Genomic DNA, 23917 nt, shown 5'->3' with positions numbered 1-23917 from the left:
AAGGAGGAGGTTGTGTTCACTTGGCAATGTGTGTCGAATGCCTCCTAGGTTCTGGTGTGGGGAAATAAGGATGCATAGGGACCCGGACTGTGCCTTTTAGAGGTTTGAAGTGGAACGCAGTGGAAAGACCATGGGCTGCAGAGTTAGACATGGGTTCAAATTCTGGTCCCTCTCCTTATCAGGTGTGGAAGACTTAACTCTTTGATCCCCCCTATCCTTATCTGCACACACAAAAAGGGAAAGGTAGGGGTAAAAATACCTCTCTTAGGGCTGTGAGGAATAGGTTTTATGAATGTAAAGTGTGAGCCTAGCAGGAGCTGAGTAATGGATAACTGCTTACCGTGGAAGAGCCAAACAGTGGAGGAGATACGGAGGTGGGACGTGAAGACCATGGAGGGCCGGCCATGAGCCCCAGGAGGAATTAACAGGCCTCAAGCCTCCCCTGGAGGGCTGCTTGGAGAAGTGTTAGTGGTTTTAAAGCATCAACCTCTAGCTTTACCATCCTATCCCTAGGACTGGGCCTCAACAGAGATCTTTGTTCCCTTTGTCTCTAAAGCAAATCCATTCTAAATACTGCAGGTCCTGTTTGAAGTACCAAACTACTGTGCTCCTTGCACTTACTATTGTTACCATTATTTTTTAGTAAGAGGACTATCGATTTTGGAATCCACTTCAACTTTGTAAAGCTCTCTTAGTTGCTTGAATAATAATGCACTTAATATGGTTCCTGACACCTGATATACACACACACAAAATACTTATCACTAGTAATTGTTTTACTGTTAACACTCTTTAAGAGGGGGCAGGTTAATAAAGCAGTTAACCTATGCCTATGTTTCTCACCTCTCATTACTTTTTCTTTACTCACCTATTTTTGCTTTCAACACTTAAAAAAAAAAACCTTGATTTCTTTTCTTTTTCTATTTTTTTGCTTATGTCATATAATATGCTGCCCATTTGTACACTCAGACGAGACACCTATATGAAAAGTTGGTATTAGAGGCATTTGGGTTTGTTGTACTTTCCTGTAATCATCAGAGGCTCATGATGCTTAGAAGGGCCCCCAGGACTCCTCTAGGACTTTCCACCCCCATATAGGAAAACCTCTGCACCATCACCAACCAGAGAGTTTCTAGACCTCTGCTGGAACAGGTTACCAATTCTTTGAGGTTCTTTGAAGCTACTGGTCTATTTTACTAACAGCTTTAATTGTTGGAAAAATCCTTTCTCGTACTGTACCTTCTACTCTTTGGTCCTTGTTCTGCCCCCTGGAGAAATATTGATGGAATCTATTCCCACATGGCACTCCTTCAAAACCTGAAGCCATTGCGGTCCTAGTTAAGTTTTTTATTCTCCTTTCCAAAGCCACAACGCCTTTCTTGCTTCTTACAGGACTTACAATACAAAGTCCTGTATTGTTCTAGTTGCCTTCCCCCGTGGAAGAGCTTCAGTTGGCAGGTCCTGCTTAGAGTGTGGTACTCAGAATGGGATCCTGTTAGCCTGTGGTCTGACCAGGAAAGATGCCAATGGGGCTCCTTAACTACCTTCTTCTAATCTGGATACTATGCTGCAGTTCCTTTCTATGGATGTGGCCCCAAATTCCCTCATTCTTTTGGTATGTGCTTTAATACAATGTTTTTGATCCTGTAACTAAAAATGGGCTTTAAAATCATTTTTGGCATTATTGAAGATGTTCAGTAGTACCCATCTTGGTATTCGTATCAGTGTTTTATTTCATTAAAGACTTGTTTTTATGTTAATTTAAGCTTGTCTTTTCATATCCGTGTTTACCAATTTTAAGATAGTATTACTTCATTAAGATGTGTGAGTTACTTTTTGATAATATACTGCTTTTTGGATAATTTAATTGGTTCTATTTTTTCCAATTAACATACTTAATTGAATCAATATCTTTTTAGATCCGTATGTCAAACTTCTACTTGATGCCATGAAGCACTCTGGTTGGTAAGTAAATCTTTTTAAAATGCTGGTCTGTATTCTGGCTGCTAAAAACAGAAAAACCCCATACTGGAACTAACTATTTTTCACTTCAGGCCACAAAGCCTTTTCCATATGGTAGGTGGTGGGGATGGGCTGTATTCTTTCTTTCTTTCTTTTTTTGTTTTTTAAGATTTTATTTATTTATTTGAGAGAGAGAGAGAACGAGAGAGAGAGAGCACATGAGGCGGGGAGGGTCAAGGGAGAAGCAGACTCCCTGTCGAGCAGGGAGCCTGATGCGGGACTCGATCCAGGGACTCCAGGATCATGACCCGAGCCGAAGGCAGCCGCCTAACCAACTGAGCCACCCAGGCGCCCGGGCTGTATTCTTTCCAGGCCGGTCTTGTTCTCTGCATACATCTTCTGCCCTAACTCTAAATCTCTGGCTCTACCATTCACTTCTGGTATTTGATAAAGACCGCACGTGAAGTCTTGTAAGTGATTACCAAACCTGGCTTTTCCACTCTACCAGCCTCAGCATTGTCCTTCATGGAGAAGAAACCTCAGCTTGTTATGTAGGAGCCTTCCAGGTGTTGTTTAATTTGGAGGAGATTAGAGGAGGTGACATCTGGGGTCCACTTGTTAACCTTCTGGCCCGAGGGGAGCAACTCCAGCATATTTCCAGTATGTTCTTAATCAGTGGACCAAATACTTTACGGAATCATGTCATGGAATTTGAACTAGGGTAGATTTTGCAGGGACAATTTCCTTATATCACAGATGAGACAACTTAGTCGTGACAGGTTCCCAAAGTTTCTCATGTGTTAGTGGGAGAGGGGATTTATGACCTGGGGCTCCTGACTCCTTACCCAGGGCCGTTTCCCCTGCACCGCGTGCACACTGCTTTTGGATGTTGTTTCTTTAATGCATGCTTGCTTTTTAGTGCTGTTAACAAAGAAAGACACTTTTCTTGTGAAGACTGTAATGGCAGTGTCAGTGGAGGTTTTGATGCGTCAACATCTCAGGTAGGCATTTTTGTCCAGGTGGTTCTCTTTCCCGATATTTGCTAAGCACCTTGGCATGCTGGCCATTCTGTTGGGTAGACTTTGTATAAGATTCAAAAAAGGAATTAGTTATGGTTCTTCCTCTTAAGGAGCTTCTGCTTTCACAGGGGAGATAAGACAATGATAAAGTCTGAAGCAGGTTAAACTATTTTAGGTGGGTGTGGTTACCACAAGGGGACTGTAATGTGATTGCAGGATACCTACAGATGGAGCTAGAGCATATAAAGCTTCTTCATGGGCAAAGAAGACAAAGACAGTTGCCCAAAGAAGGGGTAGCATGAGCAAAGGTGGTGTGTTGGGAAAGGACAAGGTATATTTGGGGAGTGGCATGTTGTCTAGTGTAGCTGGGGGGCAGGAATGTGTGGAGAATATGAGGAAATAGGATTGGAAAGAAAGGTAAGCCGTATGGGGGGAGGCCTTGAATGCTGAGCTGAAGGGGTTCACCTTTACCCGGTGAGAAGTGATATGCCTTTGAACATTTTTGGCTAGGGGAGTACGTTTTCTCCTCTGGAAAATATGGGTAATGATTGTATCTATCTTATAATATAGTTATGAGAATTAAATGAGATACCTCGTGTAAGGTACTTATCATAGTAAGCATTCAATAAAAGTTTTAAGCAGTTGGAGGGTTTGGACAGCATCTTGGAGGTGGCAGAAGAATTAGGTTGTATGATGAGAGTCGATGAAGTTTTTATAAGCAACACCTTCCATCCTGACCATACAACCCTGTTTAATAATACTTAGTTGTTTCCTCCTGGGGAATATTATATGCATTTTGGTTATTTATAGGTATTTCACAGTAATCATGAGAAAAAGAAACATAGCATAGGAGTGACAGGTCTGGGTTTGGGAGTCCGGTGGAGTTGAGTTCAAGTCTAGTTCCCCTGCTTATGAGCTGTGGGGCTCGGGCGAGTTGTTTGCCTTGTTCTCAATTTCCTCGTTTGTAAACTGATAATAACAATACTTGTAGCTCTCAAAATGGGTCTTGGTGAATTCATTTTCCCCTTGGGGTTAAATAGAGTGGACATTTTGAACTTTTATCTTACTTCTCAGCAGTGTTGAGCATAGTTGGGCACTCTCTCCTTTTATTTTTATAAATTATAATTTGTATTGTGAAGTGTCTCATTCATACAGAAGAGTAAGAAACCTGTATGCATGCTTTTGGTCATAGTGATAAAATGAATACCTGTGTAACTGCCGCCCAGATTTGAGAAATGGGACTTGCCAGGACTTCAGAAGATTGTGTCCCTCTTGGATCACATTTCCTCTCCCTTTCTCATTCTGACTCTTGTGATGATCATTTCCTGCTTTTCTGAATAGTTTTACCATCTATCTGTACAGCCAAACAATGTGTTATTCAGTAGCCTGGCTTTTAAGTTTTATACATGGCATACTTTGAGTTCTGTGTGATGCTTTGTAGTTTTATGAAATCCTACAGTATATGGTCTTCTGTAACAGTTATTTTGTTGAGATTCTTCCATGTTGTACACATCTCCCATTTACGTAGTTGGACTGTTATATAGTATTTCACTGTATGTCCATACTGCAGTTTACCGTATTTAATGTTGTTTCTGACTTTGTTGTGAACAATGTTGCTGTGAATATTTTTTACCCTTTCTCCTGGTGCACATGTGCAAAAATTACTCCTGGGTATTTGTCTAGAAGCAGAATTGCTGGGTCATATAGTATGCATGCACTTGGCTCTAGTGGGTAATGCCAGACACTTTCTTCCCCTGGTTCCCAGTACGTGACACTCTTGGGGTTGCTTCTTTGCTAGCTCAGCTTCCTCTGTCAGGTGCTAAATGTCGAAGTCTCTTAATCCTTGATGTTAGATCCCCTTCTTTTCTTCCTCTATACTCTGCCAAGGGGATCTCATTTATTTTCCTAGGTCAGAGCTCTCTTTTGAACTTCACATTTGTATATCCAAATGCCCACTTCACACCTACACTTGGATATCTTAAAGGCACCCGAGACCTCACAGATTTGTCCAAGACCAAATTGATGGTTTATACCATCCCCTGTCCCCATCCAACCTGGTGTTGTAGTTTTGCATATCTCAGTGAATGGTACCATCCTCTATCCTATTACCCAAGCCAGAAATGTGGAGATCATCCTTGTACCTCTGATTCCCTTCCCATAATTCTATATCTGTCACCGGTTTTTATCCAGTTTACCTCCTAAATATTTTTTTGGGGGGGCATCCCACCGTCCCTGCTCAGGTACCATTATCTCTTGCCTAGAATACCTCTTTAGCCTTCAGCTAGCCTCTCTGTATCTAGTTTTGGTCATCTTCTGCTTGTTTTTCCAACTGTAGTCAAAAGGATAAAAATAAAAGCACCCCCGTTTCACTCCTCCCTTTCAGTGACTTCCCACTGTTCTCAGGATAAAGAGCGATTGGGCTCTAGCCGGCCTCCGCAGCCTTATCTCGTGCCTGTCACCTACAGCTCTGTGCTACTACATGGGTACAGGTCTGCTTTCGGCTTCTCAGACATTCTGTTCTGTCAGCGCTGCTCCCCTTTGCACAGGCTGCTCTGTCTGGAATGCTCCCTTCCCCACCTCTCAAATTTAATTCCTATTCACCCATGAGATCCCAGTTTAAACATTCCTTCTTCAGAGATGCCTTTCCCAGTCCTTGAGACCAGGTCAGGCATTCTCATTGTATGTACTCATGACATCCTGGATTTTTCTTCATGACAACTGTCATTGCATGTCTTTAATGATTTTGGTAAATAATCGATTAATTTCTAGCACCATTCATAGATTATACATTAGAAATTATCATTATAGATTATAAATTATAAATAATTATAAATCTACTAGTAGGTCTCAAGAAATATTAGTTGAAAGATGAATGTTGGATGAATGTATATAAAACAGCTGGCACGTATCCCGGTGTCTGGCACAGGGTCACTGTTGTTATTAGGATCCCTTATGTGTTTATTATTCTTGTAGGGTCCTGCTCAGTGTGCTGTTGGCTTTTTGCACTTCTTTCTGAAGGTCTTTCTGAGGATTTTTCCCTGGCAGTTCTAGTAGAATGAGACAGTGGTGGTCATTCATTGTTGATTCGTTGCTCATTCAGAAACTTGCTAAGAAGCAGTTTACATGTATACTCATTTAAGGCTCACAGTTCTATGAGGTAGGTACTCTAACGATCGCCTTTTTGGAGTTGAGGAAACTGAGGCACAGAGAGGTTAAGAAACCTGCCCAAGGCCACCGAGTGAGTAAGGAGTGGGGCTGGAGTTTGAATCCCCTTCGTTCCAAAGCGCACTCCTAGTATGATGCTGTGGAGTCCAGAAGCCCACCGAGGATGGTATTTAATTAAGTGCTTCAGTTCAGACAGAAGAGGGAGAAGTTGGTCCCTGGGAACGCTTAACGGAGCATGTACCCTAGGACCAGGCCTTGACGGATGGGGAGGTGTGGGGTTGAGGGAGGAGAGTGGGTGGAGGCTCGCCAAGCTGGTGAGCCGTCTCACGCCAGAGAGAAGGTGGGGGTCACAAAAGGAGAGCAGACGTTAGACATAATGGAACTTCTATTTTGGCGCCTCCTAGATTGTTTTGTGCCAGAACAACATCCGTAATCAGGCCCATATGAACAGAGTCGTCACCCACGAGCTCGTTCATGCGTTTGATCACTGTCGTGCTCACGTCAACTGGTTCACTGACGTCAGACATTTGGCCTGCTCAGAAGTGAGTTTTATTGTAAAAGATACTTTCTCCCCCCGGAACACTCTTGAGTTTGAACATTTATATATGTGTATTTATTTATTTTTCTTGATTAATTTTTTATATTATTATTATTATTTTTTTAAAGATTTTATTTATTTATTTGAGAGAGAGAGAGAGAATGAGAGATAGAGAGCGCGAGAGGGAAGAGCGTCAGAGGGAGAAGCAGACTCCCCGCTGAGCAGGGAGCCCGATGCGGGACTCGATCCCGGGACTCCAGGATCATGACCTGAGCCGAAGGCAGTCGCCTAACCAACTGAGCCACCCAGGCGCCCTAATTTTTTATATCATTATTAACATATAATGGATTATTTGTTTCAGGGGTACAGGTCTGTGATTCATCAGTTGAATTTGAACATTTAATTGAAGTGTAATGTTTAAGACTCTCTCTCCCTCTGCCCCTCACTCCCCACCTCAAATAAATAAATCTTAAAAAAGAAAACCTAATTGAAGTATAATTTACTTAAACATACTCCTTTTCTTCCTGTCATGGTTCCATGTTACTCTTAGATTTCTGTTTCTAACTCCTGAACACAGCTTTGAGACACAACAAGAGATATTTTAAGTATCTTCTTAGAATTGTCTTAATTATAACCTTTAAATCCTAGTAATAGTAATGACTTTATAATAACCATTTTTAACCAAATAACCATTTTTAGTATATGATAGATATATTTTATATATATGTGTGTGTGTGTATATATATATATATATATGGTATATAATAACCATTTTTAACCATTTAACCAAATAACCATTTTCCCTGTGGAATAAATTATATAATATAAAAACTAATGCAAATTAACCCTGGCTGAGGACTATGTGCCAACACTGTTCCTTTTGTGTATTCTTATTGCGTCTACTCAACAGTCCATCCAGGTAGATGCTGTGATCTGCAAGTTCTGTGTGTCGAAAGGGAGGCATTGATTGAAATCCGTGGTTAGTAAGTGGCAGAGGCAGGATTGCAACCAGGGTTCTTAACTGGCTCTGCTGTGCTGCCTTCCATAGGTGGAGTGCCTTGCTTGCCCTAGAGTAAGACATTTAGTCTCAAAAATACGACATAAAAAGTTTTTTATGGTTAAGCACTTTGGGTTGCTGTCAGAAGTGCAGTATATTTATGCTCTTAGACATATGTATTTAATACGTGCATTTCATTAATTGAAGAGTGCAGTGTGCTGAGAAGTAAAAAAAACTAATATAAGTTTAAGTGTATACTTTATAACTTAGATTATTTTCTCTTTCCCTTGAAATTAATAAGCAGCCCCACTACATCTAATTATAACTCATATTATTTGGAGAGTAGACTGAAACCTGAGTTTTTAAATAGGTCTCTCTCTTGGTTGTTATGAGAATTAATGCCTGTTAGCTAGCTAAAGTATGTTAAGTGCCTTGAACTCCTCAGAGGAAGGAGGCCATGTTATTGTAGAAGACACAAGAAGTGGGCCATTCTGTTTGCAGTACATCAGCAAAAATGTGGCCAGGTTGGCTGTAGCATCCATGTGGGTAGTTCTAGTAGAAGGTAGAAAGACTTTTTCATCTATTGAAGCTGCATTTTACCTTAAAAATACAGCGAATTAGAAAATATGTCCTAACTTCAGGCTGTCATACTCATAGCATGACCAGTTGGGAATGTTCTTGTGCTTGGAATGTTCTTGCTTAAGTTTCAAGAACTTAATTTTTCAAAGGACAGTTGAGGCCCCGGAGGATGGCATCAATTTACACAGGTTTAAGGGAGGTTCCAAGAGAGTTTCAGTGTTTTGGGCGAAGGGCAGGAGGTTCTTATTCTCAAAGTGTCTTAGATGTGGTTGCGTTTAATTTTAAGCTTACATTGAAATTCAGTTTGTAGATCTTTGAAAGAATGCTATCTTGCAGCCCTTTTGGTAATTTCCAGAAATGCTGTATCTTGTGGAGAACATGGACTTTAACTCTGAGGTCCAGCTTTCTGACTTTTGGTTTCAAAAGGAATTAGTTCTTTCAATAAGGTTACGGTGTGAAGTTTTGAAAGTTCCCTTTGTTAAATGATTCACCCTCCCCCCAACCCCCAGTTTATTTTGCATTGTCTAGCCCAGCTTATGGATATCTGCTCTTTTTCTTAATGTAAGAATAACTTAAAATAGTCTATGTCAGAGTTTAAAACATCCTTGAAAAAGGTCCGATGGATACTCTATTTTCAGAAAGACATGCTAATTTTAAATTCTTTTACAAAACTTTTTATAGAGCAGGAGCACTTACTTTCCTTCTCTTTGCCTCTGTCTTTGTGATAGGTTCGAGCTGCTAACCTTAGTGGAGACTGCTCACTTGTAAATGAAATATTCAGGTTGCATTTTGGATTGAAACAACATCATCAGGTAAAACTAACATATGAAATCCCTCACCCTTCAGAGTGCTAGGAGTGGAAATAATGCATAAAGAAATGAGAAGTACATTTTGTATTTGAAATGTGAAAGAACTACTTCTATGGGAATAAATACAGAATGTATCCTGTTGAAGCCAAATAGATGGAGTTTAGTTCTACTTTTTAATTACGGGCAAGCTGTGTGACTCAGCGAGAGATTCTAATAGTGAAAAGAACTCTATTTTCTTGTTCTTGGGATCCTTTTGGAAGCAGGTAGATGAAGACCGGATGCAAAAATCACAGCCCGTCTGACTTTATCCCTGCAGTCCGGGACTTGTATTCCCAATCCCGAGACAAAAAAGTCATACCTTTCGGAACAGAGACTGCCCCACAGCACAGGTTATGGCCGTGTAGTGCACCTTTAAAGGCCGTGTGACATGACAGCAAAGCTTTGAATCAGCACAGCCCCAATGATGATAAGTCTCTCCTCTTTTTCCCTTGGGTAGCAGACACCGAAAGCGAACAGAACTAGCGACAGGAGGGAAAGTTTGGGGAGGTAGAGGGAGCCTGGCTGAGGGAGAACAGTCTTAGAGAATGGAGTGTCTGCGTTTGTACGGCACGTACCCAAGAGACACCGACATCGATGACAGTGACCGATGGCAAAATATGGTAAAATCACCCAGTTTTAACAGGAATGAATTACATTTGGAAAGAAGTAAACCTGAACTGTGGTCTATACATGTGCCTCCCAAACCTGTAGCTCCAGGAGACAAATTTTTACCATCGTTTCTTCCCCTGGAAGGGAGAAATGTCCTCTTTCTGGCAATTGCTGGCATAGCTCCATATGGTTCATCCTCTCTTTCTTCTTCCTTTATGCCTGGGGTTTATTTCTAAAATCAGTGTTTAGTGTAATTTAGGTCGAGAAGCACTGGTTTATATTCTTTTTTTTTTTTTTTAAAGATTTAATTTTTTTATTTGACAGAGAGACAGTGAGAGCGGGAACACAAGCAGGGGGAGTGGGAGAGGGGGAAGCAGGCTCCCCACTGAGCAGGGAGCCCGATGTGGGGCTCCATCCCAGGACCCTGGGATCATGACCTGAGCTGAAGGCAGATGCTTAACCACTTAGTGAGCCACCTAGGCGTCCCACTGGTTTATATTCTAACACTAGTGAGCATCTCCAGCTCAGGCTTGCTGACCAGGGTGAAGTAAAACAGGAAACACACACAGAAGATGAATGATTGACAGATTGCATAGCTGTAAGAACCAGTATTTGGTTATTTTTATGAAAAGGTTAGATGCCATTCTTTTGAACTTTAGCTTGGGCTTGTGGAGAAATAAATGGATTTAAAGCTGTCCAAGAATTGGAATGGCAGGACCTTATGTTTCTTAACATATTTAGAATACTGAGAAATTCTAGCCTATTACTATGTAACATTAGATAATTTATTTTCTTAGGTAGAGAATTTAATACCCATGCAAAGAACGCTCAGGAAAAAAAAAGGTTGTTTGATTTTTTTTCTCCTGAAAAATTAAGACACCTTCAAATTTTATGTATATGCATGTGTAGCTTCCATTTGCCTCCATGGGAGATGCCCCTCTTGAAGGAAAGATTATCTAGTATTAGTCAACTTGAAAGTAAAGGAAGACAAAGACATAGAAATAAAGTATATTTTAAATCTATTTAAATTTTATTAAAAATCCAACTAGAACCTTATTTATAGATTTTTTTTTGGTTTTTTTGATTTTTGCAAATTGGGAGTTATTGTTTGTTGTACTGCCTAAAACTTCAGAGAATGATATCTGGTTATATTATTGGAAAAGATGAAAAAATGGAGGAGGTCTTATTTATACCTAAATAATTTTAGATCGAGCTAAACATATTCCATAATTTAAGAGTTATGTTTCTACTTTAGAATGACAGAAATGAATAAAATAATATGAAAGGGAATTAATTATTTTTTCCATTAATATTTTAAATTTAAATTCAATTAATTAACATATAATGTATTATTAGTTTCAGAGGTAGAGTTCAGTAATTCATCAGTCTTATATGAAATCCAGTGCTCATTACATCACATGTCCTCCTTAATGTCCATCACTCAGTTACCACATCCCCCACACCCACCTCCCCTCCAGCAACCCTCAGTTTGTTTCCTATGATTAAGAATCTCTTATAGTGGGGCGCCTGGGTGGCTCAGTTGGTTAAGCCTCTGCCTTCGGCTCAGGTCATGATCCCAGGGTTCTGGGATTAAGCCCCACATTGGTCTTCCTTCTTAGCGGGGGGTTTTCTCCTCCCTTTCCCTCTGCCCCACTTCCCAGCTTGTGCTCTTTCTCTCTTTCTCTCTCTCTTTCAAATAAATAAATAAATAAATAAATAAATAAATAAATAAATAGATATTAAAAAAAAAGAGTCTCTTATGGTTTATCTCCCTCTCTGATTTCTTGTTTTTTTTTTTTCCCCTCCCTTCCCCTATGATCGTCTGTTTTGTTTCTTAAATTCCACATGAGTAATTGTCTTTCTCTGATTGGCCTATTTTGCTTAGCATAATACCCTCTAGTTCCATCCATGTAGTTGCAAATGGCAAGATTTCATTTTTTTTGATGGCTGAGTAAAATTCCATTGTATATAAATACCACATCTTCTTTATCCATTCATCTATTGATGGACATCTTGGCTCTTTCCACAGTTTGGCTATTGTGGACATTGCTGCTATAAACATTGGGGTGCAGGTGCCCCTTCAGATCACTACATTTGTATCATTGGGGTAAATACCCAGTAGTGCAATTGCTGGGTCATAGGGTAGCTCTACTTTAAACTTTTTGAGGAACCTCCATACTGTTTTCCAGAGTGGCTGCACCAGCTTGCGTTCCCACCAACAGTGTGAGAGGGTCCGAAAGGGAATTAATTCTGACTGTGGTCAGACATTATATAAAATGTCATTATTTCATGATTAAATTGTCATTTAAGTTAAAGCCACATACTTTTCTTTCTCCTTAGAACTGTGTACGAGACAGAGCCATTCTTTCTATCCTGGCTGTTAGGAATATCAGCAAAGAAGTAGCCCAAAAGGCTGTTGATGAAGTTTTCGAATCTTGTTTCAATGACCATGAACCTTTTGGAAGGATCCCACATAACAAGACTTATGCAAGATACGCTCATAGAGACTTTCAAAACCGTGATCGGTATTACTCAAATATATGAAGAAAATGACATTTTATATTATGGAGCTTCTGTGATCATGCAGAAAATATGGTTCTTAAGTGGACAAATATATAAAATGTAAATGATCAATTAAATACAGATAAAACACAGAAGATACTGATTCTAGCATATGATCAGAAAAAGTAACTGTGGTAAAAGTGAAACTGCCTTTAACTCCAAGGCAAAAATTGTAACTTTATAGTTAACCATTTGGTAAATAGGGCAAATAAATTACATTTTTGTATTTTTTTATGCTGTACTTGTGTTTTTTATTATTTGTGGTTTTTTTAGACTGTGATTTGTTTTTTTTTTACATGTGATTATTTTAAAATTTGATTATGAAACCCGTGAAGTGTGTCCTTGTATGAAGTTGATAGGTGACCACTGTTGGTATTTACATTAAATGTAAAGAAAAATGTACTGATTTTATTATAGGACATTTATTGAAAGGTTATGATGGTCAAAATATGCAAAGAATGCAAGTTGGGAATGATTCCTTCAATGGTCCATGCCTCCCTTCTCCTTCTTCTTCTTTGAACATATATGTGGGGACTACATGGCTTAGTTTTCTGGGGACGGTCCTAATCAGATTTTTCTTCTTTTGTAAAGGCAGTGCATTAAATTTATAATGTAATTGAATTTAATTTTTATGTATTTATAAGATTTTTCATATAATCATTCTCAAATCTTTTGTCAGGCCCTATGTCTGAGTTTTAGATTCAGAAAACAGGTCATCTTATCTATTCCCCTTAACTGGTAGCTGCATCTTACACCTGGCCTACGTCCAGACTGAAAGACAGTGATGCCTGTGTGTAGATGTGGCTAATTAAGGATTTAAAGACAAGGAAGTTAGCAGGATTATTTCTTGTGAGTTAAAATTTGATTAAATTATAAAGTGATACCCAAGCTTGATAACTTATTCAACATTAAAACAAGGTTTGAGGATTCTGGGGAGACGGCAGAGTAGGAAACAACAGAAATCTGTTTCCCCACCTAGACAAAATTGCACTGGCAGAATCTTATATAAATATTTTGAAACTGGAGTCTGAAGGCTCCTAATTTTCGGGGAAAGGCTTGGGTGGTAAATTGCAGTTAATTTTGGTCAATTTCAGCTCTTAGCATAGTAGTAGCTACCCATCTTCCACCACTCTGCCCTGTGGCAGACAGCAGTATATGTGTTCCTGGAGTAGCTTGTACACAGATTGTGGAGCCAGGGTGGGCAAAAAGCACCCTGTCTTCCATATATTTGGGACCTGCTCTGATTGCTGCTTTTGAACACAAGAGGTTCAGAGAAAAAGGTGGTGGCATTGTTGCAACCCCTCCCATTTTTGCTAACTGCTTCCCATCTGGCTGAGGTGACTTTCAGGGTCTTTAAAGGGCTGGTGACTTTTGTCATCCTTCATTTTCCCCTTTTGGGATCCAGACCTTGAAGACTAGGCCATTCAAAAACAATGGCAGGGGCGCCTAGGTGGCTCAGTCGGTTAAGCGTCTGCCTTTAGCTCAGGTCATGATCCTGGGGTACTGGGATCAAGCCTGCATTGGGCTCCCTGCTCAGTGGGGAGCCTGCTTCTCCCTCTCCATCTGCCACTCCCCCTGCTTGTGCCCTCTCATGCTCTCTCTCTCAAATAAATAAATAAAATCTTTAAAAAAAATGAAAAAAAAAACACCACTAAAGACAATGGCATATACAGGTGGAATTAGAAAGTCATCAGGCATGCCCAGGGAAAGGCATAGGCTCAGAAAAACCCAAGTTTACACCTCAGGCTGATCCTTGGCCCAGAGACAGCCTGCAACAATTAAAAACAAAAACAAACCCAAAACAACAGCTAACCCTGAGGAAGCAGAAGAATCTGATTTTCAGAGTTACCACATTATTATGTTCAAATGTCCAGTTTTTAACCCAAAAATATCACAAGGCATACAAAGGATACACAAAACATACACAAGAAAGTGTGGTCCATTCAAAGGAGAAAATAAACTAACAGAAACTTTCCCTGAAAAAACCTGATGGTGGATTTAACAGACAAAGAATTTAAAACAACTGCCTTAAAGATGCTCAAAGAACTAAAGGCAAATGTGGAGAAAGCCAAGAAATGATGTACAAACAAAATGGAAATATCAATAAAGAGATAGAAAACTCAAAGAAAACCAAAAAGACCTGGAAAGTACAATAACAAATGACAAAAATCCACTTGAGGGATTCAAAGGCAGATTTGAGCAGGCAGAAGAAAGAATCAATAAACTTGAAGAAAAAATTATTGAGTCTAAAGGACAGAAAGAAAAAAGAATGAAGGCAATGGAATAGAGCCTAAGGGACATGAGGGATACAATCAAGTTGAAAAACATATGCATTGTGGAAGTCCCAGAAGGAGAAGAGAGAGAAAGGGGCAGAGAGAATATTTGAAGAAATATGGTTTGTAACGCCACATTTTCTTTTCTACATAATTTTAGAGACTAACACATTAAAGAAGTTATTAGTTTATGTTTTGGGGCACACAATGTATAAATACATAATTCTGTGGCACCAACAACTGAAAAGGATAAAGACAGAGTTTTAAAGGAGAAGAATTTTTGTACCTTATTAAAGTTACACTGGTATAAATTCAAAATAGAGTGTTAAAACTTTATGATGTTAAACGTAATCCCCATGGTAACCACAGGAATATAGCTATAGAATATACACAAAAGGACATGAAAAAGGAATTTAAATGTTCACTATAAAAAATCAAGTAAACACAAAAGAAGAGAGTAATGCTGTACATGGGAGACAAAAAAGGTGTAAGGTATGTAGAAAAATACATAGCAAGATGCCTGAGGTAAATTTGCTCTTACCAGTGATTATGTTATTATTTTGACAGATTTTATTTATTTATTTTTATTTATTTTAGAGCGAGAGAGCATGAGCAGGGGGAGAGGAAGAGGGAGAGGGAGAGAGAGAATCTCAAACAGACCTCCATGCTGAGCATGGAGCTTGAGGCAGGGCCCAATCGCATGACCCTGAGATCATGACCTGAGCTGGAATCAAGAGTCGGATGCTCAACCGACTGAGCCACCCAGGCACCCCTCAGTTATTATTTTAAATGTAAATGGATTAAACTCTCCAATCAAAAGATTGGCAGAGTGGATTAAAAAAAAAAATGACCCAACTATAAAATGTCTACAAAAGACTCAGTTAAGATGCAAACACAAATAGATTAAAAGGAAAACAATGGAAAAGGATATTCTGTGCAAATAGTAACCAAAAGAGAGCAGGGTTGGCTATCCTAACATCAGGCAAGATAGTTTACAAGAGACAGAGACAGAGACAGAGAAGGATTTTGTATATTAATAAAAGTTTCAATAGAGTGAGAAGATATAACATTTACACACCTAATAACAAACTACCAAAATAGGTGAAGCAAAAGGGACAGAATTGAGGGGAGAAATAGATGGTTCTACAATAATAGCTGGAAACTTCACTACCCCACTCTCAATAATGGATAGAACAACCAGACAGAAGATAACCAAGTAAACAGAAGACTTGAACCACAAAACAAACCAACTGGATCTAACAGACATACACAGAACACTCTAACCAATAAAAGCATGCACGTTCTTCTCAAGTGACATGGGATATTTTCCAAGGTAGACTATATGTTAGGCTATAGGCTACAAACTAATATATCAATATATTTAAAAAGATATTATATAAAGTATCTTCTCTGACCCAAAAGGGATGAAAGTAGAAATTGATAACAGAAGGACAAATGAAAATTTACAGATTTCTGGAAATTAAAGAACACACACAACCAATGGATCAAAGAAGAAATCACAGGGAAATTAGAAAATACTTAAGGCAAATGAAAACAAAAACATAAAGTACCAAAAATTATAGGGCACAGCAAAAGCAGTGCTAAATGAAAAATTTATTGCTATAAATACTTATGTTAAAAAACATGAAAAATCTCAAGTCAGCAACCTAACTTTACCATGGAAGGAACCAGACAAAGAGGAACAAACTAAACCCAAAGCTAGCAGAAGGAAGGAAATCATAAACATTAGAACAGAGACCAGTGAAACGGAGAATAGAAAAATAATAGAGAAATTAATAAAACCAAAAGATCAACAAAATTGACAAACCTTTAGCTAGATGGACTAAGAAAAAAAGGGAGACTTCAAATTACTAAAATCAGAAAGTGGGAATATTACTACCAAACTACAAGAATAAAAAGGATTATGAGAGTACCATGGACAAATGTACACATACATATTGGATCACCTAGATGAAATGGACAAATTCCTGGAAATGCAGCACCAAACCAGAAAGAATAGAAAACCTGATTAGACCTAAAACTAGTAGGGAGATTGAATCCATAAAAAATCTTCAGGGGGAGATAGTCCAAGATGGCAGAGGAGTAGGAGACCTTAGTTTAGTGTGGTCCCAGGAATTCAGCTAAATAGCTATCAAATCATTCTGAACACCTGTGAACTCAACCAGAGCACTAAGAAAAGAAGCGCTGCAACTCTACAAATAGAAAAGCGACCATTTTCTGCAAGGTAGGAGGTGCAGAGAAGGGAATCTGAGGTGATATATGGGAAGAAAGACCGCAGGGAAAGGGAGTCTCCCTCAGCCAGCTACCGGCAAGTGGTACAGCAGTGGAGTAAAAAATCAGAACTTTTAGAAGTCTGCACCGGTGAGAGACGTCCCTGCCTGAAAGATGCTCAGGTGGCAAAGTGGGGTGGAATCCTAGGGGGACAGTGTGGTGTCAGGATCCCGGTCACAGAAAACCGGGGTGCCTGGGTGTGGCAGAGCTCCCAGGCATCAGAGTGGGGAAGCCGGCTGCTATCAGAGTGGGCTCTCAGCTCGGGGTTGCCCTATACCTCTAACCGCAGCACTGTCGGGTGACTGCTCTCCGGGCAGGGGCCCAGCAAGTGGCAGAGCCTCAGCGAGACCCCACACCCTCCCCCCAGGAGGAGAGGCACAGGAGCGCGCTGCTGGACTCTGCTGGGTTTGGAGACTCCACACGGGGTTGGGAGCCAGAGATAGAAACACTCGGTCACAGGCTGGGTGAGCATGGAGTGCTGCCGGAGATCGGGGAGACAGGAGTGATTGACTGCTTTTCTCTGGGGGCGCACTGAGGAGCGGGGCTCCGAGTTCTCGGCTCCTCCGGGCGGAGGTTGGGAGGCCGCCATTTCACTCTCATCCTCCAAAGCTGAAGGGAGAGCTTGCAGGAAACCAAAGCTCCCGAGAGCAAACCCGAGCCTATTACTTAGCCCGGACAGCAAGGGCAGTGCAGTTCCTCCAGGGGCAAAGATACCTGAGAATCAGTGCAACAGGCCCCTCCCTCAGAAGGTCAGCAAGGATATCTGGCTAAGACCAAGTTTAGTGATCACACAGAAGTGCAAAACTCCAGTGCTAGTGGAAAATAGTATATAGAATTCATGTTTTTTTCCCACAATTCTTTAGTCTTTCAATTTTAATATTTTTTCTCTTTCCTTTTTCAATTTTTTATTTTATCAACTCTTTTAAAAAATCTTTTAATTTTCATTTTTACAGTTACATTCTATCCTTTCATTGTATTTAATTTTATTTTTGTACATATATAAGTTTCACTTTCACTACAATTTTGGGATCTAGTTTTCTAACAGACCAAAATACACACAGGATCCAATGTATTGCTCAGTTCTATTCACCTGTCTGATTATATTCGCTCTCTTTTTTTAATTTTAATTTATTATTATTATTTTTTTTGGTTTCAAGTCTTGTCTAATTTGTTTAGTGTATATTTCTCTGGGCTCATTGTTGCCATTTTAGTATTTTGTTCTCTCCTTCCACAATAGCCAAACTATGGAAAGAGCCCAGATGTCCATTAACAGATGAATGGTTAAAGAAGATGTGGTAGTCATATACAATGGAATACTACTCAGCCATCAAAAAATGCAATCTTGCCATTTGCAATGATGTAGATGGAACTAGAGGATATTATGCTAAGTGACATAAATCAGTCAGAGAAAGACAATTATCACATGATCTCACTCATATGTGGAATTTAAGAAACAAAACAGGATCATAGGGGAAGAGAGGAAAAAATAAAACAAGAAGAAATCAGAGAGGGAGAGAAACCATGAGAGACTTTTAATCATAGGAATCAAACTGAGGGTTGCTGGAGTGGAGGCGGTGGGGAGATGGGGTAACTGGGTGATGGACATTAAGGAGGGCATGTGATTTAATGAGCACTGGGCATTATATAAGACTGATGAATCACTGACCTCTACTTCTGGAACTAATAATACATTATATGTTAATTAATTGAATTTAAATACAAAAATACAAGTGAAAAAATAAAAAAATGAAATGTTCTAGTAAACATCCAATATATTTATACATGTACATAAATTATACATATGTAGCACATGCAGACATATTATGTAGATTATAAAATATGCACGGAACTATGAAGCTTATGGTAATAATGACATAGCCTTTAACAATTTTGAATTTTTTGCAGATTATAAATCAGGTCTGATTAGATCCCTGTTTTATGTCATAATGGAGCTAATTTAAGTGGAACAAAAGACATCTGAGTCTTGATGTTCTCTTGATCCCTTCAAGAAATTCACACATTACAGTGAACTTCCACTCTTTATTCAAGCCTTGCATACTGCACATTTCACACATAAACAGTACAATTGTTCTCCCAAGTAAATATTAGAGGTCTAACTTCTTTCTTATTTATTAATATAAGACAAGTGCAAATTGGAGACTTACTGTTTTATTTGTCCCCCATGGACCACTCTGGGCAGCCTGGGATATATGTGTCCTCACAGGCCCCCAGGTTGGGCGGCTCTGGTTGTTGCAGGGAGAGATTGCAGAGTGTAGGCGGGAGACCAACATGGACACAAAACATGAGCTGCTTGTCTGTTGATAATTAGAGCAGAGATCAATTAAAACCAAGAGAAACCATTACAGTCCAATTCAAATAATATATATATTTCACTTCTGCCTCTTGTAAATTAGCAAAGCAAAATATTAAAAATAATAATTCTATTCCCCAAAGTTCTGGTATTACAAGCGTACATGGATTAGAATTATCTTGGAAAGAAAACTCTGTGACTGATTCTCTGGCCAATATTTTAGAAAGGACAGGACCCCTTAACTGGTGAGGACACAGTGAAAAGTCAGCTCCCAGAAGAGGGGCTTCACCAGAACCCGCCCGGCCATGCCAGCACCCTGATCTCCGACTTCCAGCATCCAGAACTGTGAGAAGTAAATGTCTATTAGTTACAAGTGGTGTTTTGTTATAGGAGCTCAAATGGACTGGGACCAAGAACAAAGATAAACTGGAATATTTGACCCACGTTATCTGCCACAGTATTGCAGAAGATGCCCAAGGAGACTTGAATTGGCATCCATCTCTCCGCCCAACCATTAGTCCTTCAAATGAATATGGCTGCTTCACTAAAGATGCTGAACTTTCCACATGTAGCAAGGAGCATCACACCCCTGCCTCACTTTTGCAGATACCTTTATTGTACAAACTTATAAATTACTGTTTATAATTTGCATTAAGTACATGAAAGATATTATATAAATTCAGAGAAGATTTGTTTTTTTTTTTTTAAAGATTTTATTTATTTATTTGACAGAGAGAGACACAGTGAGAGAGGGAACACAAGCAGGGGGAGTGGGGGAGGGAGAAGCAGGCTCCCTGCAAAGCAGGGAGCCCGATGTGGGGCTTGATCCCAGGACCCTGGGATCATGACCTGAGCCGAAGGCAGATGCTTAATGACTGAGCCACCCAGGCGCCCCAAAGAAGGTTTGTTTCTTAATATCATGGGAAGCACTAAAATAACTGTCTTGAAAGAAATGGTTATAAATAATCTAAAAAAAAATGACAGTTTTGGAGTGAAAAAAAAAATCTTCAGACCAAGAAAAGCCCTGGACCTGATGATTTCACCAGTGAATTCTACCAGACATTTAAAGAAGAACTAATACCAGTTCTTCTCAAACTTTTCCAAAAAAATTTAAGAGGAGAGCATACTCCCCAATTTATTCTGAGGCCAGAATTATCCTGATACCAAAGCCAGACAAAGACATTACAAGAAAAGAAAAATACAGACCAAAATTTCTTATGAACATTGATGAAAAAATCCTCAGAAAAAGACAAACTGAATTCAGCAGCATATTAAAAGGAATACATACCATGACCAAATGGGATTTATTTCTGGAGTGCCAGGATAGTTTAGCATGTGAAAATTGATCAATGTAATACACCACATCAACAAAATAAAGGGAAAAAAACGTACATGGTCATCTCAGTTGAGGCAGAAAGAGCATTTGACAAAATTCAACACCCTTTCAGGATAAAACAAACGAGGAATAGAAGGAAACTACTTCAACATAATAAAAGCCATTATATGGAAAGCCCACAGTGACCATCATACTCAATGGTGAAAGACTGACCACTCTTCCCTTATTGTCAGGAACAAGGCAAGGATGCTTACTTTTCCCACTTCTATTCACATATTACTGGAAGTCCTTGCTAGAGCAATAGGCAAGAAAAAGAAATAAAAGGCATCCAAATTGGAAAGGAAGAAATAAAATTATCTTTGTTTGCGGATATGATTCTGAATGTAAAAATCTCTCAAGATTACACACACACACACACACACACACTATTAGAGGTAATAAGCAAATTCATCAAAGTAGTAGGATATGAAGTTGACACAAACAAATCAGGTGCATTTCTATACACTAAGAGTGAGCAATCTGAAAAGGAAATTAAAAAAATAATTCCATTTACAATAGTATCAAAAAGAATAAAATACTCAGGAATTGACTTACCTAAGTGAGTAAAAGACTTGTACAATGAAAACAACAAATCACTGCTGACGGATACTAAAGAAGACATAACTAAATGGAAACACATCCCAGGCTCATGGATTGGGAAAACTTAATACTGTGAAGATGTCAATAGTACCCAAAGCGATCTACAGCTTCAGTGCAATGTCTAAAAAATCCCAATGACTGTTTTTGCAAGAAGTAGAAAAACCCATATTAAAATTCATATGGAATCTCAAAGGAACCTGAATAGCCAAATCAATCTTGGAAAAAACAAACAAACCAAACTGAGGTCTTACAGACTAATGTGATAGAAGAAGGACCCCAGAAATAAACTCACATATATGCTCAAATGATTTTTGACAAGGGTGCCAAGACCATATAATGGGGGAAAAGATGACCTTTTGGTACTGAGAAAACTAGATATCCACATGCAAACTAATGATTGGACCTTTACCTAACACTATATATAAAAAATTAACTCAAATTGAATCAAACTGGGTTAAAGACATAGGAAGTAAAATCCGTAAAATGTTTCTAATTGCTAAATTAGACTTCATTCAAAATCAAAGACTTCTGCTCACTGAAAAATATTAAGACAATGAATAGGCAAACATCAGACTGGAAGAAAATATTCATTTGTCTGACAGGGGACTCTCATGTGAAAATATAAAGACTTTCTATAACTCAATAATAAAAAGACAACCAAATAAAAAAAGTAGAAAAAATTTGAACAGACACTTCACAAAGGAAGATAAATAATTGGCTAAAAAATTTGTGAAAAATGCCTAATATCATTAGTCATCCAAAACAAAAAAAAAAAGGAAATTAAAACCACAGTGAAGAATCACTATACACCCTCTAGAAAAGCAAAAATTTAATGGGCTGCTGACAATATTTGTTAAGATATGAAGCAAACAGAACTCTCATGTACTCCTGGTAGGAATGTAAAATAGTACAATCACTTTGGAAAAAGGTTTGGCAGATTTATATAAAGTTAAACATCCACCTATTCCATGCTAAGTATTTTATTTAAGAGAAATGAAAACAAATCCACAAAAAGATTGGCACAAGAACATTAGCAGCCTTATTTAAAACATCTAAAAAAAGGAAACAAGTCTCAACAAGAGAATGAATAAACAAATTGTGGTATATTCACACCATCGTACTTTTCAGCAATAGAAAAGAATGCATTACTGATACATGTAATAAGATGAATGGAGCTCACAGACATTTTGCTAATTAAAAGAAGCATAAGATACAAAATAGTACATAGTTGATGATTCTGTGTGCATGAAATTATAGAATGAGCAAAAACTATATTTTTTGAAAAAAAATCGGAATAGTGGTTGCCTGCAGGGTTGGGGAGAGGACAAAGAATTGATGGGAAGACAGAAGTAATTTTCTGGGGTGGTGGAAACATTCTATATTTTCATTTTGATGTGGGCTACATAGATATATCCATTGTCAAAGTCGTACAGTTAATATTTGGGCAGATGGAGAGTCGGCGGAGGTATGGATTAAGCAAAATGGCAGAATGTTGGTAATTAAACCTGAACGATGGGTCCAAGGATATTCATTATACTATTCTGTGTACTTAGTAACTTTTAAAAATTTTCTACAATAAAGTCTTTTATTTTTTAAGGGGGAAATTAGTTAAAGATTAGTATGCACTGAATTCTAAATGCAATAAGCTTTCTTTTAAAAAAAATTATGTGAGAACTGGTATAACCACGGTTTTTGCTAAGCAGGAAACTGAATGCTAAACAATTAGGAAACCATTGTTTTGTTCATTCTGCCCTTGGGAGAGAGAAGGAAGGGCAGGCTGAAGAATGAAACAGGATAATCTTAGTCTGCAGCAGTCAGACCATGCAATTTCAACTATTCAACCTCTTCTCAAGGGGATAGATATCCAGCCAACACATTGCCAATCTGAGTTATTTTTTAATTAAACTCACTCCAGAGCAATAACCCGAGTGTATAATTAATTAAATGTTAATTTATGTTGATGATAATGTTGCACTTGAATTTTTAAACTTTTTTTCTGAATTTAAAATATTTGAGAAGCAAGTGCCAAGCATTCTGCTAATAACCTGTATTTTTCTCTTTCTTCTTTCTCTTCCCTGCCGATTTCTACTTCTAACTTTTACAACATGAGTATTAGAATCCCCAAGAGCAGAATTTGTTTCTACAGAAATCACCAAGTAGAATATCTGGGATTTTATAAGGACAATAGTGTTCATTCAACAGGTACCAATGCTAAGTTAAAAGGAAAAAAAATAAACATGCAACATCCTAAGTGGTCAGTGGCAGCTACTCTGAGTGCAGCTACTCTGAGTGCTAACTGCATTCATATTGCCTCACATCCAAGGTGGTAAAATAAGAGGGAAAAAGATCATACTGAGCCAAGAAAACTCTCCTGCTATAATGCTTCTTTTTCTGGAAATTAGTAAGTCACAGAGGCCTAGTGCAAAGGCCAAAGCTATAGGCACCCTCGATATCTGGATCTGTAAGCTCAAAGCCAGACATGTCTGGAGGGGCCAGGCAGGCTGCTGGAATGGCCACTTCTCAGTAGGAGGCTCTGAGGAGCCTCAGAAGAGTCCAGGGGCTGGACTCAGGGCTCATGGAGGGACCACAGCTGCTCCTCATTCTGTAACCACTGCACGAGGAAGAGAATCGATCTGAGGGGAAAAATAAACATCACGTTCTTTCAGTAAACTTTTATCAAGCATTTACTGTTTATGAGGTACTAATGTAGATGGCAGGGTCACCAAAGTGACCAACATGGATTGGACTTCTATCATTGTGGGGAACAGCTATACCAAAAAGGAAAAA

The 23917-nt window shown here is 38.9% G+C and overlaps 1 protein-coding gene across 6 annotated transcripts in view; it reads left to right on the top strand.

Annotated features, from left to right (window-relative positions):
* The window catches only part of ATP23 (ATP23 metallopeptidase and ATP synthase assembly factor homolog), a 99836-nt gene extending 87316 nt beyond the window's left edge, over positions 1-12520 (top strand). For 4 of the 6 annotated variants that reach the window (XM_073900753.1, XM_073900754.1, XM_073900755.1 and 1 more), the window contains 5 exons: positions 1920-1965; positions 2882-2963; positions 6551-6688; positions 8989-9072; positions 12058-12520. In XM_073900753.1, coding sequence (XP_073756854.1) covers positions 1949-1965; positions 2882-2963; positions 6551-6688; positions 8989-9072; positions 12058-12261 — 525 coding nt within the window. In that variant the 5' untranslated portion in view covers positions 1920-1948 and the 3' untranslated portion in view covers positions 12262-12520. Of the gene's footprint in view, positions 1-1919; positions 1966-2881; positions 2964-5954; positions 6139-6550; positions 6689-8988; positions 9073-12057 lie in introns of those variants that run through there. The other 2 variants (XM_025883421.2, XM_073900756.1) reach the window with 2 other exon arrangements.
* The last annotated feature ends 11397 nt before the right edge of the window (positions 12521-23917 follow it).

This window comes from Callorhinus ursinus, unplaced genomic scaffold (genome assembly GCF_003265705.2).
Source record: "Callorhinus ursinus isolate GAN/ISIS: 27379988/994484 unplaced genomic scaffold, GSC_fseal_2.0 scaffold14, whole genome shotgun sequence".
In the NCBI taxonomy this organism is placed as follows: domain Eukaryota; kingdom Metazoa; phylum Chordata; class Mammalia; order Carnivora; family Otariidae; genus Callorhinus; species Callorhinus ursinus.
This window is presented reverse-complemented; position numbering and strand designations above follow the sequence as displayed.